The 18380-nt window shown below is 64.0% G+C and overlaps 1 protein-coding gene across 14 annotated transcripts in view; it reads left to right on the top strand.

Annotated features, from left to right (window-relative positions):
• The window catches only part of BRSK2 (BR serine/threonine kinase 2), a 50531-nt gene that overhangs the window by 14909 nt on the left and 17242 nt on the right, over window positions 1-18380 (top strand). For 13 of the 14 annotated variants that reach the window (XR_004970574.1, XR_004970575.1, XM_036326327.1 and 10 more), the window contains exons 2-8: window positions 12736-12830; window positions 13547-13632; window positions 15920-16060; window positions 16362-16478; window positions 17134-17167; window positions 17293-17361; window positions 17528-17674. Coding sequence is in view for 12 of the 14 variants with exons in the window: in XM_036326327.1 (XP_036182220.1) it covers window positions 12736-12830; window positions 13547-13632; window positions 15920-16060; window positions 16362-16478; window positions 17134-17167; window positions 17293-17361; window positions 17528-17674 (689 nt within the window). In the remaining 2 variants the exon portion in view is untranslated. Of the gene's footprint in view, window positions 1-12735; window positions 12831-13546; window positions 13637-15919; window positions 16061-16361; window positions 16479-17133; window positions 17168-17292; window positions 17362-17527; window positions 17675-18380 lie in introns of those variants that run through there. The other variant, XM_036326325.1, reaches the window with a different exon arrangement.

The raw sequence follows: 18380 nt of genomic DNA, 5'->3' as shown, positions 1-18380 counted from the left end.
GAGGGGAGCAGGGTGAGTGCAGTGGGTGGGCCTGTTTGGGGGCTCCTGGTTCTGGGGGAGTAGGTGCTGGTTTGGGAGGAAACCAGGTGGGGTGCTGAGGAAGGAAAAAAGGGTACCCTGTTGCATCATACACCCCCTGGGTCTGCTGCTGCCTCTATGGTCGCCATGGCAACCAAGGAGCTGCTAAGGCTGGGCATCCTACTCTGCTGAGGAGAGGGAATCCCCTCCCCCTCCCCCCAGTGCTCACCCTCAACACCTGAGGGTGGGGGATCTGCGTGGCCTCTTGCCAGGACTTCCTTCCCCCTTCTCCCCTTCCCCCCTGTTCTGTCCATGCAGCCCGGTGTACTCCTTCTGCAGCCTTCCCCAAGCCTACTCCTTCTGCAGCCCTGCAGCCCCACCGCGTGGGACTGAGTCCAGCGTCCATACATCCCTGTGGGCTGGGCCCAGGACTGCAGCCCTTGGAAGGAACTGATTGGACGTGGCTTCATAGGGACTTCACTCCACACCCCCAGGCTCCAGCCCCATCTCCCGGATCCACAGGGGGAGGTGGCCCTGGACGGTGGGCATGAGGAGAGGCAGGCTGGTGCCTCCTGCTTCTGTGGCCCCCACATTTCTACCCCGAGCCCCACCTACCTCCCACTCCCAGGCCCTGCGCCTGAGCCTGGAGGGCCGGCCCTGCTGGCGACCGTCCTTAAACTCTGCAGGTGAGTCCTCGCCGGCCAGGCCCTCAGAGGCCTGCCCTGTGCGGGTGACCACTGAATTCTGGTGTGTGCTGGGCACTTGCGTCTCTTAGAGAAGCCCGGCTCCTCCTCGGCTCCGCTGAGGACAGTCGAGTGGGTAAGTCAGAGCTTCCGTAACTATTCCCCCATTACCCGCCTGTCACTCAGGCCACTCTGAGTCACCGCTGCAGCTGCCACGCGCTGGGTGGTGATGCGTCTGGGTGACAGTCCAGACAAGGCAGACTGGATAGTGACAGTGAGCAGAGGCGGTGAAGAGGTGAGAAAGGGGTACTAGCACCCCTGGGGCTGGAGGAGGGACCGCTGTCCTGATCGCCTGCCGGTTTCAGGGTGTGCGCCCAGGTAGAAACCGGCAACGCTCTGTGGAACCTGGGTGTCAGTGACACCTCCCCGAGTGTGGAAAAGCAGCTGGGGTGGGGGCTGCTGGAGAAGCAGGTTTCAGGGAGCAAACCAGGAGCAAAACACAAAAGGAAAAAGAGAAACCACAAGTTCAGGCCTGTTGCCGGCTGTAGACAGTCACCGCCAGGCCAGTGGCTGTACCTCTCTGGCCTGAGGCCTCACAGCCAAGGGGCACCTATGTGGGCCTCATGAAGGTGTGAGAGCTGCACTGTGACGGTGGCGATGTGCTCAGCTGCTGACGCGGCTGATGCTGTGCATGTTGGTCACCTGGGACCTTGGGGCCGCCCCTGACTGCAGAGCGTGTGGTGGCTCCTACGCTCCCAGCCTCCTTCGTCCTTCGGGAGTTCATCTGGGGCAGCAGGTGCAGGTGAGGCCACCTGCTGGGCACTACTCTTTAGTAGCCAGGACTGTGCCTCTCCCCTGGATCTGGCCTCGGGGTGGCAGGGTGGTTGGCTGGCCCTGGGCCGCTCCTTGGTGAGTGCACAGCAGGGGAGGCGGGTCAGGGACCAGATGGGCCATCAGCCATTCCCCAGTGCAAGACAGGTCCTGCCGGGGGCAGGGTTGGCGCTGAAGCCGGGCCAGAGGAGGGGCTTTGGAGGCTGGAGTCATGAGAGGCTTTGCCTCGCCTTCTGTGCAGGACGCAGCTGTTGGTAGGGCTGCAGCCAGGCCCTTTGCTCGGGCCAGGGGGCTCCTGGACTAGTGGGGGCTGCACCAGCCTGCTCTGAGCCCACAACCCAGCTGATGGAACAGGAAAGAAGGGGGTGGGGAGAGCTCTGAGTGCTGCCTGCCTTTTCTGCTCCGTTGCCATGGCAACAGATGGTGGTTTGGCAGGAGAGAGGAGGGGGAGGGCTTTGTATGAGGCAGCTCTGGGTTTAGAGACCAGCTGGGGATCCTTCAGGGATAGGGGTGTGGGGGAGCTGGCCGCCAGGCTGAGAAGGCTCCTCCTTTGGGGCCCTCAGAGCAGCCCCCATTCCCCTGCAGGGCAGGTTTTAGATGCAAACCCATCTGAGCTGTCACAATGGCCAACTGGCCCACTCTCGCCCACCCCTCCCTCTCCTCCTTGCTCCTGGGCCAGAGGGCTGGGAAAGAGGCTATGGTCCCCACCTGGACACCACTCGAGCCTGGGTCAGTGGGCAGATTGGGGGCTGCAACTGGGCAGTGGGTGTGGCTCTGCGCCCCCTCCCTGCCCTGGAGTTGGGGGGAAGGCATGGCTGGGGCACAGCAGTCTCACCTCACCCCTGTGCGGCCAGACTGCAGGGGCACCACCACTGGCACTGGCACTGGCACTGGCACTGCCCTGGAAGATCATGTCCCAGCCGGTGGGAGGGGTAAGGCTCAGCCTGCACCCCAACGCCGGCTCCCACTGCACCACCCCTCCTCCAGGCCAGGCTGGCTCTTGCTGCAGAGGCAGCTTCCCCCCACGCTCTGCCCCAGTTATTCCTGTGTGTTTATGTGTGTGCACACCTGTGTGAGTGAGTTTATGCGTGTGCATAACTGGGAGTCTGCATGTGTGGAGAATGTGAGTGTGTGAAAGTGTGAGTCTGCGTGTGTGACTGGGTGTGTGAGAGCGTGTGTGTGTGCAGGACTGTGTAAGAGCATGAGTTTGTGTGTGTGTGCACAAGTGTGAGAGACATCCTCCTTCCCATTGGAAGGGCCCTGTGCACGTTCACCTGCACCAAGTGAGGCCCAGCTGCGAGGTTCCCAGGTGGGAGTGCTTGCACGTATCTGAGTCCTGGGGCCTGGCACCTGGGGCCTGGCACCGTGGGTATGAAGGCTGCTGGCCACCTGCCTGGCTACTGCAGGGACAGGCTCACCAGTCTGACATCCTGAGTGGGCTGGGGCGGAGCAGGGATAGGTGCTGCCTCCCCTAGCCCAAGGCAGTGCCCAGGGTTTATGCTGCCGTCTCTCCTCCCGCCCCGGCCCACAGGCACCACTGGTCTTGCTGAACTTGGCCCATGTTAGCACCCTGTGCAGCGCTGCCCAGGAGGAGCCTGCGCCACCCGGCCTACTAGGGAGGAGGGGGCACTGCGGCTGGTTTCTCTGTGGCATCCCAGGGCTCAGGCACAGTCAGGTCCCCAGCTGGAGCAGGTGAGCCAGGAGGGCCTGTTCTGGAGTCACTGTGCTGGCCCCAGCTCACAGTGGGGCCCCTGGAGGCCCCTGACTATCATGACACCCTGGCAGTGTCCTCTCCCCTGCAGCCTTCAGTCTGGTGTCTCCCTAAGGCTTCCTTGGGACCCCAAGGGCAGCCCTGTTTCCCGAGTCTATACTGTGACCCACCACCCACTCTCCTCAGCCCAGGGGTCCCCGCTTTCTCCCACCCTCTCTACCTCACCTGCAGGGGTGGGGAGCAGGCAGTCCTCCAGGGTCACTGTCCCAGGACAGGATTGCTCCATCAAGAGCCTGGCTGGTGTGGGCAGCCTCACCCCCACCCTGGGGAGGCCTGAGGCTCCTATGGCACCGGGGATCAGGTGAGGCCTGTGCTCCCCGCCAGTTGCACCCCTCCCCTCACTGCCCCTCCCCCAGCTATGCTGACATCTTCCCCCCAACTCAGATGTGGGTCCTGGCCTCCAGCTCCATGATAGAGAGCCCCTAGGTCAGGAAAGGCGTGGGGCGTCCAGGGCCTGTAGGCAGGGGCCAGCCTTTCCTGGGGTTTGTATCCCACCATCTGCTGTCCCCAGGTCGGTGCCCTCCTGGGCAGAGCTGGTGGGGGCCAGTGGGGTCCTGACCTGAGCTCGGGGGTCAGGGGGACCTGCTGCACCCCTCACTCCACTAGCCCCTCATGCCATCTCTGGAAACACTGGGCTGAGGGGCAGGACACCTCACCAGTGGCTGTGACCCTCCTGAGAAGGTACAGGGACATCCTGCCCAGTACACTGGCTGCTGGTCCCAGCCATGGCGACAGGCAGGGAGAGGACATGGCCACCTGGAGTGAACTTAGTCAGGGATGCCCAGGCCAAGGGCAGACGCAGCCAGGGGCCCATGCTGCAGGGCAGACGACTGGGGCCACCTTGTTGGCCAGAGGCTCATCTTTGGGGCTTGGGGTGTGAGTGGGGCTGCCCTGGCAACCTGGGGGGACATGAGCCCCACCCATACTGGAGGGCCCCCTTGGAGATTGGGCCGCTCCCTGGGGGCTGGGTGCCCACCTAACATACTGGACTCCAGAGAACAGCCATTCATACAACAGAACCAGGAGGTTTTCCTCAGGGCTGTCTCCAGGCCCCGGCATGCTGCACTTTGTCTCCTGGTCTTGGCATGAAGATAGGGTTTGGAGAGAGGGGATGCCAACCTAGGCTGCCCCCCCCCCACCCTCAGTAAGTGTCCCATTGTGTTTGGAGCCCCATCATCAGGCCTCTTTAGGGTCCCTGGAGGCCATCACCTGCCCCTGCCTGCCTTCTTCCAGAGGTTTCCAGAATGTTTGGAGATCTCATCTTTCTGCTCCAGGCTCCCTCTTTTTTTGCCTCAATAGGAGGCAAACACAAGGGACCTGAGTCTGCCCGGTGGTGGGCATTGGCCCCAGCTCGACTCCTGCCAGAGGCCCCACACACCTGTCCCGGACCCTCCCTCTTCCATTACCTGGGCAGCAAGTCCTCTGGGACCTGTCCTTCCAGCTTCCTCTCTGAACATGCACCTCATGGCAACCTGCTAGGGACACACCTCCAGGCACCCTACCCTCCCCGTGGCAGGGGATGCTCCTGTTCCCAGCTGTGTCTGTGTTGGAGCCCACGCCAGCCTCGGGGGGCGGGGGGAGGTCTGCCCGTTACCGAGCCTGCAGACCTGGGTGCTTGGCGTGTGTTCAGCTGGTGCCCAGCATCTCGCCCCTTCTCAGCAATGACCTTGGGAGCCTGGCCTGAGTCCCACAAGGGTCACAGCCCCCACCCCCACCCTCTGCACACACGGGGTCCTGGAAAGTGAGTTCTTATCCCTGGGGCTCCGACGGTGGTTCCTTTCAGCATCTTCCAACTGGGTGCAGAACCGAGGAGCTTTGGGGGGTGCAGGGCTGGTGTCTTCTGACTTTCAGGGGGGCTGGTTCCAAGCCCCTGAATACTGCGCCCCCCCCCCCAGGTCTCTTCCTGGTGCAATCCCAGGCGGACTGTGGGGAGCAGCGTAGGCCTGCGGATGTGTGTACAGTGGCTCTCACCCAACCTTGCCGGCAGGAGAGAGCATGAGGACACTCCTGGGGCTGGAGGGGCCGCGTGAGCCCCACCCAGGACGGGACAGGGAGCCAGGCTTCACAGTCTGGGCGCTGACCGCAGCCACCCTCCCATCCCGGTCCCGGGGCTGCAGAGACTGCCAGCTCCACCCGGGAAAGGCCTTGGGTGCTGGAATAGCCCTCCGTTATGTAAGGAGTGCCAGAATCCTCCTCCCACCCCCCCAATCCCTTCCTCTCTAGGATCAGGGGCGGGGGCGGGGGGGACTCTGCTGTCCTGTCTGGGGGCTGTGGGTGGGAGGGCAGGGAGCTCAGCAGAGGCAGCCCAGCGGCTGTAACGCGTGTGAAATAGTTCAGGGCTTAATTAATTTAATTTGAGAGGTTCCTTTTCGGAGCGTGAACAGTCGTCTCTTGGGAGACGCTCTGCCGCCTTCCCCTCCGCCTGCCTGGCACTGGTGGGCGAAGGAAACCGCGGAATCTATATTGAGAGGGCGCCGCCTGGAGGTGCCCAGCCTCCTCTCTGTCCCCTGCTCCCGAGCCCTTCCATGGGCGGGGGGCCTCCTTCCCGACACCCGGAGGAGCGGCGTGGCTGTGAACCAGGAGCCGGGGTGGGCGGTGGGCAGGGCCTCCCCGAGAGCAGAAATGTGGGTGCACTGGCGAGGACCCGTGGAGAGGGCTGCCGCCGCGAAAAGCTGGGGCAGGGCCCAGAAGCCAGGCGTCCCCCCGCCCCCCCCCCCCCCCGCCCGGGCGAAGGAGAAGGGTTGGGGAGGGGAGGCTGAGAACTGGGGCAGGAGCAGGGGGCGCGGCTGGAAAGGAGCGCGGGGGCGGGGGCGCGGGAGGAGCTCCGCCGGGACCGGCTAATGAGGGGGAACGACCGGCGCTTTGATGTCTGCGCAGCCCCTGCCCCGCCGCTGGCAGCCGGAGTCGGCGAGTCCCCCGCGGCGTCCGGGGGTTGGGGAGGGGCGGCGGCGCGGCGGCGCGCGTGTCTGCGGAGCTGGAGCCGCGCGTGCGGCGAAGTGTCTGCTGTGGGACCCGGGGAGCCCGGGGTGAGGGTGCTCGCGGAGCCGCGGAACCCAATCTGGCCCTGCTTTTCTCGCTCCCCGGCGCCGGACCCGCCCTCTGCCTGCGTGGAGGGGACTTTGAAGCCCGAGGAGCGCGCGTGGGGCCCGAACCCGGGCTCGGGAGGGGAGAGAGGGAGCAGCTGAGGCTTGGGCTGGGGTGGGGCGGCCCCCAAACCTTCGTTCAGCGCCTGGGCGCCCGGGTCACTGGTCTAGGCTTCCGGCCGCTCGCCTCCAGTCGGAGGGAGAGTGCCTTGGGTGTACAGGTCATGGCCCTGCTACGACCCCCAGGGCTAGAAAGGCTCGGGTCTAGGCCTCAAGCCCAGGGAAGAGCTGGGGTGTGGCCGCAGGGGGCGCCCCAGGAGCGCTGACCACCGGCTTCCAAAGGCCCCCAGGCTCAGGCGCCCCACGAGCTGTGGGCCGGGAGCAGGTCCCCTGCTGTCCCTGCGCCCTGTGGGCGGGGCCGCGCCGGCCTGGAGGCCCTGTCCATGGTGCTGAACGCTGCTCAGGTTGTCTCTGCTCCTGAAGACGCGCCCCGCCCTCAGTGGCCCTGGGAAATGAACACAGTGGGCCCCTGGGCTCTCGGTTTCGCCCCCCTTCCTTGCCCGGAGCGTTGTTAACTCCCCAGGCCTGTACACAGGGGACGAAGGGGTGGAGTTCGCGCCTGCACCCGCTGGGGAAGCGACAGGGCAGGGCTTGTGCAGGCTTCCACCTGACCCCTTGTGCAATGGCGGGCAAGTGGGCCTGGATGTCACAAAGGCTTGGCGCAGCCTGCCTTCCTCTCTGAGAAAGAGAGCAGGGCTGTTGTGAGGACCAGCGAGGATACTTGGGAGCCTTCGTTCTGACCAGCCATTGCTGGAACAGGTGGCCCCATCCAGGCCGGAGCACTGCGGACGCCCATGTGCCCCAGGGTCAGCCATGGCTCCAGGCTGAGTGGTCTGCAGCCCACAGGCTCAGAGCCACGCCTTCTGGGGTCAGGCAATGGTGAGAACCAGCTGGGCCTGCACTGTGGCTCCTACAAAGGTGGCCGAACCCACACCCCTCCCCCAAGTCCTACCCTCAGTGTCTCCAGGCTGATGCTGGGTGGGCAGCCCACTTGCTGTTAGGAGCCTGGGACGCACTTTTGCTGGGTGTCGGGGTACGGGCAGCAGCTCCTATCTCAGTGAGCCACCTGAACACAAGTTCTTCGGCCAAGTCCTCGTGGGTTGAACAAAATGTACTGGGAGTTTTCCGGTGAAAGGAAACTCAAGGTAAATACTCGTGTGAGTTGAAAATGCCCACACTGGGCTCCACAAACGGCCACACTCCTGGTCGCTGCACACACGGCCTTATTCTTTCTGTTCCAGAGGCTGGAGTCAGCGGGCTGCTTCCTCCTGAGGCTGTGAGGGAGAGGCTGGCTCAGGCCCCATGCCCAGCTCCCGGGGTTCGCTCTGAGTCTATGTCCCATCTCCCTGTCTTTCTCCTGGAAGAACTCACTGCAGTTAGGGCCTCCGTGTGCAGGGGATCTCGTAAGCCAGCTCTGTACACATGGTCACATTCGGGCAGTCCAGGGACTAGGACTTGGACGCATCTTTTGGGGCCACGCACTCCATTTGTGGTTGGGAACCCAGGCGGATCCCTCAGCGTCTCTGGGGGCTTAGGAACGGCTCAGCTAACTGCCAGAAGCCCTCGGCCATCATCTGGAGCTTGATCACCTGGAGGCCCCTTGCAGAACCAGCAGGAGCTCCAGCAACTAGCTATCCCCTCCATTCCTCACTCCAGTCCGGGCACAGGAGGGGCTAGTCCTGGGAGCCAGGCAGGCCCTTGCTTTCCCCTAGCAGCTGACTCCCCCACTCCTCTCTCACCTGAGGGGAGCTGGCCAGCAGGCAGGGGTGGAGGCAGACCAGGGGAGAGGCCGTGGTCTTGCCACTCCCGCCAGGGAGGCTGCCTGGGGCCGCCGGGCCCACTTTAGTGAGGGCCGTGGTGAGGGCACAGCAGGCTGGTATGTGGGTCCTGGCCGGGGTGTGGGGCTGTGGTCCCTGTGGGGCAGTGTCCTCGGCAGCAGCTCCTGGGACACTCAGGTCCCAGCATGGTCAAGGGCAGCCTGCAGGCTGCAAGCTCCAATCCAGGTCGCTCAGCAGAGGCTGTTGGGGGTGGAGGACTGGGCCCTGTCCTCCCCGCAGTCCCGTGGCCCTCTCATCAGGGCAGCAGTGCTGCGTCTGCCCCTGCCTGCTCCCGGAAGCTTCTCCCCGGTGCCCACGTGCTGCCAGGCCAGAGGAGGCCGTACTGGCTCAGGGCGGCCCACTCTGCTGACTCACTTTTCCAAGAGCCAGTGCGGTCATCCCTCCAAGGAGCCCAGGCAGGAGGGGTGTCTGCTGTGCTTGGTGCAGAAACTGCCCCCCAACACCCCCACGGTGAGGCTTGTGAGGTGGCGGAAAGTGGGTCACTGTTAGCTGTGCTCGTGGCCCCAGGGAGCTGGCCACGTGGTCCCAGAGGCACAGCTTTAGCGGTGGGGGAGGACGGAGTCCGCTGTCCCAGGAGTCAGTGACGCTCAGAGTGGTCCTGTGAGCATTAGTGGCAGGACCTGGAGGCCGCCCTGCTCCTCCTCCTGGCTCAGCAGTGGACTCAGAGCTGGGACTCTGGCACATCCTGTCCCCCATAAGTCTCGAGGTGCTGCCCTCTGGTCACCTGTGCCCAAGGACCAGCTGACACGCAGCCAGGTGCCTGGTGCACTGTACAGCAAGGTGGCCTGTGGCACTGATGTGCATGGCCCAGGGAAGGACAGGACTTGTCTGTGACAGGAGGAAATGGGGTGGGGGAAGGGGCGGGGAAGGCCAGGACTTTAGGGACAGAAACTCCAGGGCTCTGGAGCGCAGACCCCACTGGGGGAGGGGCAGGTCTGTGGCTGGGGAGGGAGGGCAGGTGGAGGGATTGGGGAAGGGCTGTGACGGGGCCAGCCAGTGGGTGACAGCACCTCTGCTGGGCTGTCATGGGGACTGTGTGGGGAAGAAAACAAGGGGGAGATGGGGGGCAGGTTTGCAGAGCTTTGAGAATAACTGAGGCAGAAACAGGGCGGCCCCAGGTCTGCCCTGCGTTCCTGGAGGCCTCAGACTCCAGGCCAGCTCTCTCCTTCAGCGGGCTCCCGCCCCACAGCGGGTGCTCAGGGAGGCGTGGTCTAGAGGTCGGTGATCTGTATGGGGAAGGGCTTTGCGGGCTGTGGAGGAGCCTCGGCACCTGTGTGGTCCTCACAGGACTCTGCCAGCAGGGCCGGGCGGTTCCCAGGTGCCCAGCAGAGGCCACCGGGTTGTCTCGGGGTCACAGGGCTGGTAGGTGTGGGTTTCCATTGGTGAGGACCTTCCAGGCCTAGCCAGACGCCCAGCACGTGCAGCACACCGGAGACCCGCAGGGGAAGGTCCCAGGTCACCGTGCTGGGTTGTCACTGTTCCTTCAGGCTGTCCCACAGGACAGGACACAGGTCAGCTTCAGGGAGGAGGCGCCAGAAGCTAAAAGCCCTGAGAAGAGGAGGGGGGAGGCGGGTCAGGCCCCTCTCCACACGGCTGTTAGCCTTCGGGGGTACGAAGCCCTCACTGGATAGACTAACCTCCAGGCCATAGAACCTCCTCCCCCACCTGTTAAGGGGCAGCTGGGAGGGTCCTGGGGGGCAGGGGACATGGGCCATCTGAGGGCCTGGCCCAGGCAGTGGGCTGGGAGCTGCTGCAAGTGTCTTTTGGGGGCAGTAACTGTAGGAACCGCACCCCAGTCCTCCTCACCCAGGGAAGCGGCGAGCACTTGGAAAACCCCTCTTCCGAGCACACCAGCCGGCGCAGACTGCCGCGGCGCCTCCCACAGTGTGACATGGTGTACTTTCCTCTCTCCATGTGAGCCTGTGTTTGCTATAAAGGCAATAATTAGAGATAAAACACCAATTGGATAATGAGCCTGAGCACTTGGAGGGCTGGGTGATTAGGGCGGCTGTGGGCTTCCCCAGCAGGAGCTGCTTCTGCCCGCCTGAGGCTGCAGCGACTCAGGAGGCTCCTGTGGAGGACTCCCCACTGCCTGTCCCCAGGGACTGGCAGGGCTGCTCGGAACCCACCGGTCCCGCCCCAGAGATCCTGGCTGTGGGGAACCAGGACACCCAGGGCTGATCTGCCCAGGTGGCAGGGAAGCCTCACCAAGGAGGGGTCCCTCTATGCTGGGCTTTGAGGGATGTATAGGAGTCTGCAGGGCAGGGAGGCAGCAGGTGGGATGAAAATGAAAGCAGGAGGAAGCCACCAGAGTTCCAGGACACACCCCAGCCATGTGTCCTGGCCGCCTGTGCCCCCGCCCATGAGCAGCTCTGAGGGTGCCCACAGCGTGGGGCTCATCCAGGGCACCTCACTGGCTGTGCCTTTGTCCTCCCCACCTTTCTGTATACCAGCTGGTGACACAGCCTCCGCCTTTCCTTATCTGTGAAATGGGTGCTGGGTGTGTTCTGCTCAGCAGACAGCTGTTGCCATTGGCCGCCTCTAGCTTCCTGCTTCCGGAGGGTCCCCGGCACTGCTCTTTGTCTCCCTGTCAGTTTGAGGCCCAGCGCTTCCCCTTCTGGAAGCAGGAAATTCCCCACACGTCTGTGACGTCTGCCTCCTGGGGACCCCGTGGAGCGTGTGTGAGCGCGTTCGTGTGCATGTGCTTCCTGCGCAGGCTGGGCGCTAACCAGCGTCCTCCCGCCCGGTCTGTCCGTCTCGGTGGCGTCACAATTTCCACATCTGTCCAGTAGCTGCTGACCAGCCGTAACTACTCTGCACTGTTTGGGGGCATGACATTGTTCTTCATGTTCTGCCACATGAACAGCCCTGCAGAGCTGGCCTAGGGCCAAGCTGCCTGCCTCACGCCCCCGCCTCTGCCCTGTGGGCTCTCTCAGGAACCCAGCTCACCTGGCATCCGCCCTGGGCGCTGAGGACTTGTAGGAGCTTGGCTCTCTCAGGGTAGTTAGTGGCCTTTGCTTCCTGTCACCGCTGTTCCCTGGTTCCTCTCGGCTTGTCAACCTGTTTGGGGGACTTGCCAGACAGTTCTCCCTCTCACTCTGTCTTGCTCCCTCCTGTTTCCATGTCTGGGCCAAGGACCGGAGGAGGTGCCAGCCCTGCTGCTCCTGGAGGCAGTGGAGTCCCCAGGCCACTGGCTCTGATGGGTGGATGGTGCTGCCTTCTCCCGCCCGACCTGGAACCACAGGGCCACTGAGCAGATCAGAGGCCGCCAGGGAGAGGCCCAGGAGCCTGCTGCCCTTCACAGCAGGGGCCTGGCTCGGCGAGCAGACCCTGTGGGCACCGGAGCTTCAGGGCCCCCTACCCTCAAGCCTGGTGCGGCGCCTCTGGGGGGCACAGCCTCATCTCTTGGCCACAAGGCAGAGGCTGTGGCCGCTGGAAGAGGCCTCCCTGCAGGAGGCTGGGAAGGAGGCGTGGGTGCGGGACACACCACAAAGGGCTCGGGAATTGGTAACTAACCGCCCCTCCACCCCCCCACTCCCCCCCCCCCGCCAGTGTAAAAAGGGGCGGAGACAAACCCAAGCATTTGGAACCTGAGGTGGGTGATGATGACAAGGGAGGAGGGGCACTGTGGGGCCACCTTCTGAAGTCGGAAATGGCACTGTGGTGTCCCTCAGCATTCACAGTGGGGAGTCCTGACATGGTCTGCATCCCTTAAAACAGCCTAAGTCACCCTCAGGCTGCAGTGCCGTGGCAAACAGGCCCCCCAAATCAGGAAGGGGAGGGCAGGGTGTCTGGGGCCCGAGGCCACAGAGCAGTCCAACAGGGGGCAGCTGGCAGGGGGCTGGGCGCTGCTGGGAGAGGCTGGTGGTGGCCAGTCCCAGCACGGAGTGGGCAGGAGGAAAGGCAGGCACCCAGCTCTGTCCACATGACAAGGGGGCCAGGGTCCTTGAAGTATGTCCAGGAGAGCAGTTATCGGGGAGTCCCCTCAGTGGGGGCTCCAGGCGGACAGTGCAAGGCAGGCTGAGGTGTGCTGCCCTGGATGACTGTGGCCTGTCCTGCTGTCTCAGGCGCCTCTGTCCAGGCTGAAAGGGTGGCAGAGGCTGAGTGTGCTGGGGGGAGGGGCCTGGGTGGGGCCTCCTGGGCCTGAGGGCACCCAAGCTCCTCTGCAGGGGGCATCTGAAGGCCTGGGGACTCAACATCACCCACATGGGGGGGGGGGCAGAGCTGTCCTGGGCTGTGACCAGGGAGTGTGGGAGGGCAGACAGTGGCCACAGGAGTCCAGCTCGAGGCACACTGAAGGGCAGGGTGGGGCAGAGGCCAGACCTGGAGTGAGGGGCTGGAGTGAGTGGCATCCCTCCTGGTCAAGCCCCCCCCCCCCCCCCCCGCCGGACCACTCTGGGGTGGGGCACGTCAAGGCCCTGGGTGGGTCTGACGGGCTTCTCTCCCCACAGGCCTCGTGAAGCTGGGCATTCACTGTGTCACGTGCCAGAAGGTGGCCATCAAAATCGTCAATCGGGAGAAGCTCAGTGAGTCTGTGCTGATGAAGGTGAGCGAGAGTGAGGCAGGCAGGGCCAGTGGGGTGGGAGCTGGCCCCGCGGTCAGTGCCACAGGCAGGCCAAGGGCTCTGCTGCAGTGAAGGGACACAGGTGGGTGAGGACAGCACTCTGCTTAGGTGGGGAGGGCCAGTGACATCAGTGAGGACCCCTCTGGCTGCTGAGGGTAGAGGGGGACTTGGGTGGGTTCGCCTGGGGAACCCCGAGGGACCCGAGGTGGGTGATTTTAGGGGAGGTGGCGGCTGCTGGGCTGGGCGGGGCAGGGCCGGTGGGGCCAGGTGCATTCTGACCTGCCTTGGGGAGCACTTGGCTGAGGTCCTGGACTCCGACTGGGACTCTGAGATGTCCAAGTGGAGAGACAGGAGCTGGGGGAAAGGGATTGGGGATATAACTGGGGCCCATCCCCCTGAAGGCCTGGCAGGGACCACATGCAGTTGGGCCAGGGGCCTGGAGGTGGCCCTGACACCCATGGGGCTGTGTGTGATGCCGTGTAGGCCAGGCCATCCCACAGGTGGAGACCCTGTGGCTAGACTGGCCCTGCCCCAAAGCCCCAGCTGCACCCAAGAGCCCACAGCGGTGCCCCCAAGGGGCTGGGCCCACACCTCCCCGCTGTGTTCCCAGCAGCCGAGGCTCCTGGGGAGGGGGAGGGGGAGGCCGAGGCCGGGGTCCACGCCCCACAGGCAAGCACGTGTGATGCACTCCTCCGCAGGTGGAGCGGGAGATCGCCATCCTGAAGCTCATCGAACACCCCCACGTCCTCAAGCTGCACGACGTTTATGAAAACAAAAAATATTTGTAGGTATTGCTGGGTCCAGAGAGTTGGGGTGGCCAGAGTGGAGGCCGAGGGGCCTGGGGAGGAGACGGGCAGCCCCTCGGGCGGTGGGACCAGGCAGGGCGGTCTCAGGAACAGTCCTGGGCGGTGGCATCACTGCTCCTTGACCAAACACCGGGGACTCACAGAGCCGCCACCTTGAGCCGCCACGGGGGACCGGGCTTCCTGGAGGCGTGGCTGGGGTGGGGGTCGAGGGGCAGGGGTCCCGACATGGCACGAATGGCCAGCTCCAGTGTTTAACTGAGGACGGGTGACGCAGCTGCCCCATGTGGGGGCCTTGAGGAGCAGGGACACTGTCACCCATGCCTCAGGGGGGCTGGTCCTGGTGTTGGGGCCGATGCTGGGGAGCCGCAGGAACTCAGCCACCGTCAGAACCATGGCAAGGGCACCGACAGACACACCCACTGGCTTGATGGTGGCTTGTCTTGCAGTGCCTTGGTGATGTCCCATGAGTTTGGGGGGCAGGCAGGAGCTGGGGCAGGCCTGGCTCACCTCTGTATACAACATGCAGGACACCGGCCACCACCTCGCTCCTGGCAAGATACTTTTGAGGACGGACACACGAGGGCGAGGGGCAGAGCACTTGGCTCTGAGGAGGCCACCTTGCGGGTGGGGGAGGGGGGGCGGGCGGGGGGGCGGTGGGCAGGAAGCAGGGAAGGGTCTAGGACAGTGGTTCTCAACCTTGGCTGCACATTAGAATCACCTGGAAATCTTTTTAAAATCCTGATTTCTGGGCCTCATCCTCCAGAAATTCTGTTTCTTTGTTACCAATGATGTGGCCCCATCCCATAACAAAAAAACAGAATTTCTGGAGGATGAGGCCCAGGAATCAGGATTTTAAAACGATTCCCAGGTGATTCTAATGTGCACCCAAGGTTGAGAACCACTGGTCTAGGACAGTGATGGCGAACCTATGACACGCGTGTCAGAGGTGATACGCAAACTCATTTTTTTGGTTGATTTTTCTTTGTTAAATGGCATTTAAATATATAAATATCAAAAATATAAATCTTTGTTTTCCTATGGTTGCAAATACCAAAAAATTTCTATATGTGACACGGCACCAGAGTTAAGTTAGGGTTTTTCAAAATGCTGACACGCCGAGCTCAAAAGGTTCGCCATCACTGGTCTAGGAGGAAAGCCCAAGGAGGGGATACAGCTTGGGCAAAGGCCTGGTGACGGGAGCAGGATGCCTAGCATGAAGGTGGACAGGTGGCTGGTCCAGGTCCTGCTGGGGCGAGCCCCCTCCCACGGGGTCAGAAGTCCTAAGACAGCTCAGGGAGCCTGGAGGTGCAGCAGCAAGCCTGGGTCACTAAGGCCAGGGCGCCTGCAGGGCACCTCTGGCCTGTGCTGTGCCTTGGCGTTCCCGCACCCCCCCCCCCCGAGTACCACCCAGTGCCCCCTGCCCTGTGTCTCCAGCCCCTCCCCCTCTCCTCTCCACAGACAGACTCCTTATGCCCTGAGGGTGCCCCCCCCCCCCCCGCCCCACTGACCCCTTGAGTCCTGCAAGACCAGCTCTGGAGACAGCCGGTCCCCGTGGCCCACACCCTCCTCCCCACCAGCCCCGGTCCTTCGCCTCTTCCCTGCTCTGTCCTCTCCTCTCGTCCCTCTCCCTCCCGAAAGCCACTGCTGCCCACTAGCAAGTCCTAGGGGAGTCTGCACAGCCCCCGGTCCAAGCTCCTCTGAGGCCCCACAGGCTTCAGTGCCCACAAGTCCCAGGTCCCCCGTCCCCAAAACCAGCCCCCACAGGCTCCACCAGGGGCTCGGACAGAGGCTTCTCACTCAACACCCTCAGAGGGGCTCGGGGTCTCCCGCAACCATCCCCCAATGTCTTCCTGCCCTCTACCTCCTGACCCTTCTCGCCTCCCACCCCCTGCACCTCCAGCCCCTTTTTCCACCTGCTGGCCAGGGCTCCCTGAGGGTCCCTGTCTGATTTGTCCCCCTGCTCCGGGAGCCCAACCTGGGCTGGGCAGGGCCTGGAGGGCCACGCACCAGCTCCTTGAGGGTCAGCAGCCACAGTGCCCACTCACCTTGGGGCCTAATGGTCCCTCAACGGGAGAGCCAGGTGTGGCCCTGCTCCCAGACCCTGGCACCATGGGCTCCTCCAGTGGCTGCCCTGGAGGCAGGCTTGCCAGGCGGGGGGGGGGGGGGGGGGGGGAGGCGGCAAGCGGGGGGCCCCTCATGCCGAGGATGGCCCTGAGGTGGGCCAGCAGGCGTGTGCACCCACCTGAAGCCCGCCCGTCCCCGCAGATACCTGGTGCTAGAACATGTGTCTGGTGGGGAGCTCTTTGACTACCTGGTCAAGAAGGGGAGGCTGACCCCCAAAGAGGCCCGCAAGTTCTTCCGGCAGATCATCTCAGCGCTGGATTTCTGCCACAGCCACTCCATCTGGTGCGAGCCGCCCCCACGTGACCCACGCCTAGCTGTCCCGCCAGCAGACACCCCTCTGTTGGCCCCAGAGCAGGTGTGGGGGGAGCAGGGAGTGGGAGGGATCCTGCTCACGAGCCTGGGGGAGCACGCGGTGCGACCAGAGGCTCCAGTCCCTCCATCCTAGACCTGCAGCCAACCTCCAGGCAGGCGACTTCCGATTGGCTGCCTGTGACATCACCAGGCTGTGCTGCCATTGGCCAGGTGCCGTGTGGGTGGGGTTTGGGGGCGGGACCCAAGTCAGCCTCCGCTGCCTCCCTTACAGCCACAGGGATCTGAAACCAGAAAATCTCCTGCTGGACGAGAAGAACAACATCCGGATCGCGGACTTCGGCATGGCGTCCCTGCAGGTGGGGGACAGCCTCCTGGAGACCAGCTGCGGGTGAGTGGGCGCCCCGGCCGGCCACCCGCCATCCGCTGCCCCCGCGCCCTCTCCCGGCCACCGCCAGTGCTGCCAGGCCCGCGGGTGGCTCAGTGCTGTGGTCCCCTGGAGGCCCGGAGTGAGTGGTCTCCGTGGCCAGGGAGGTCCAGGCCCCAAGCGCCCGTCCAGCACCTCACAGCCTGGGCTGCAGGCAGGACCCTGGTTCCGCTCCTGGCGGTGGCTCCGATGTGCGGTGCTGTGAGGGGGCTGCTGGTGACCCGTCTGGCCCTGGAAGGCAGGCGGGTCTGGCCCCTGGCGAGCAAGCTGGTGTACCAGCCTCCTGCTCCGTGCACTCCCAGCGGTGGTGCTGGGTCGGGACCCCGGTCCATGACGCGGTCCTTCCTCTGATGTCTGCCTTCTTGGACCAGGACGTCTGGGCAGCCTAGAGGTGGCAGAGCCCTAGACTCCTAGGCTGGTCTCCTCCCTGAGTAGGGGATGGGGTGGCAGCAAAGCCCCTTGAGGCTCCCGGTGGGGCCTCCTTCCGGGCGGCGTGTGCTGGGGGAACGGCACCTCTCTCTCCGCGTCCACCTGCTGTGGTCCTGGGGCAGCCTCGAGGTCACGGCTGGGCGGACAGCGAGCCCCCAGCCTGCGCCCTGACGGCTGCTTTTGCCTTCAGGTCCCCCCACTATGCCTGCCCCGAGGTGATCCGGGTGAGTAGTCACTACGCGCCCCTGTCCCTGCCTGTCCAAGGGGCCTCACCCCCGCCCTCGCGGACCCCAGACCCTCCACCTGGGTCCCTCATTCTCCACGAAGCCAACCACACCGCCCCCCGCAGGGAGAAAAGTACGACGGGCGCAAGGCGGACGTGTGGAGCTGCGGAGTGATCCTGTTCGCCTTGCTGGTGGTGAGCCCCGCGCCGTCCACACCCTGCTCCGCCCTCCCCCGTCTGCCTCTTCTCCCCTCCCGTCCCTCGTCCCTCGTCCCTCACCCGTCCATCTCTGTGCCGCCCCTCTGTGCCGCCCCTCCCGCCCAGTCCCCCGCCCCACGGTGACCCCGTCCCCGGCCGGCAGGGGGCGCTGCCCTTCGACGATGACAACCTGCGGCAGCTGCTGGAGAAGGTGAAGCGGGGAGTGTTCCACATGCCGCACTTCATCCCGCCGGACTGCCAGAGCCTGCTGCGCGGCATGATTGAAGTGGATGCGGCACGGCGCCTCACGGTGCGTGCGGGCGCACAGAGGGTCAGAGGGTGCGGGCCTACACTTCCAGGCCAGACTTAAGGGCCCCCAGGGATAGAGGTTCCCTCTCCATGCCACCTCCCTGGGAAGGGAGACTTGTGCCTGCGAGTGTGGTACAGGGACCCCTGGGTGTGCGGGCTATACACAGGTGTGAGTGAATGCACAGCTATGTGTGTGCACAGGTGTGTGCATGTGTGCGCCTGCACAGGTATGAATGTGCATATGTGTGACAGTGCATGCAGTTGTTTGCACGTTTCATAAGTGTGACTGCAAGTGCATGAGTGCAGGCACAGTAGTGTGCACATACACGTGTACACAGGTATGTGCACTCATGCACATGAGAACCGTTCATAAGTGTGTGTGCCCCTGCATGGGTACAGTTTGTGTGCTCACATGCATGAGTGTCTGCACAACTGTATTTCACAGGTATGTGCACATGTGTGCATGTACACAGATGCACAGGCAGTATTCACATGTGTGAGCATGTGCCCAGGTGTGAATGTGCATGGATATGTGGGTATGTGCACATGGGCCTCCTGCTGGCTGAGTCCTGCAGGTGTGCCTGGGAGACCAGCGTTCACCAACTCTAGCACCGTCCCTCAGCTTCCAGGCCAGCCCTGACAGTGGACACAGCTCATCATAACACTGACCATGGGGGGTGGATGTTCTGAGGGAAGTCCCACTTCTG

This window comes from Myotis myotis, unplaced genomic scaffold (assembly GCF_014108235.1).
Source record: "Myotis myotis isolate mMyoMyo1 unplaced genomic scaffold, mMyoMyo1.p scaffold_m19_p_10, whole genome shotgun sequence".
Taxonomy (NCBI): Eukaryota; Metazoa; Chordata; class Mammalia; order Chiroptera; family Vespertilionidae; genus Myotis; species Myotis myotis.
The sequence above is the reverse complement of the archived record's forward strand: the minus strand, read 5'-3'. Positions and strand labels throughout refer to the sequence as shown.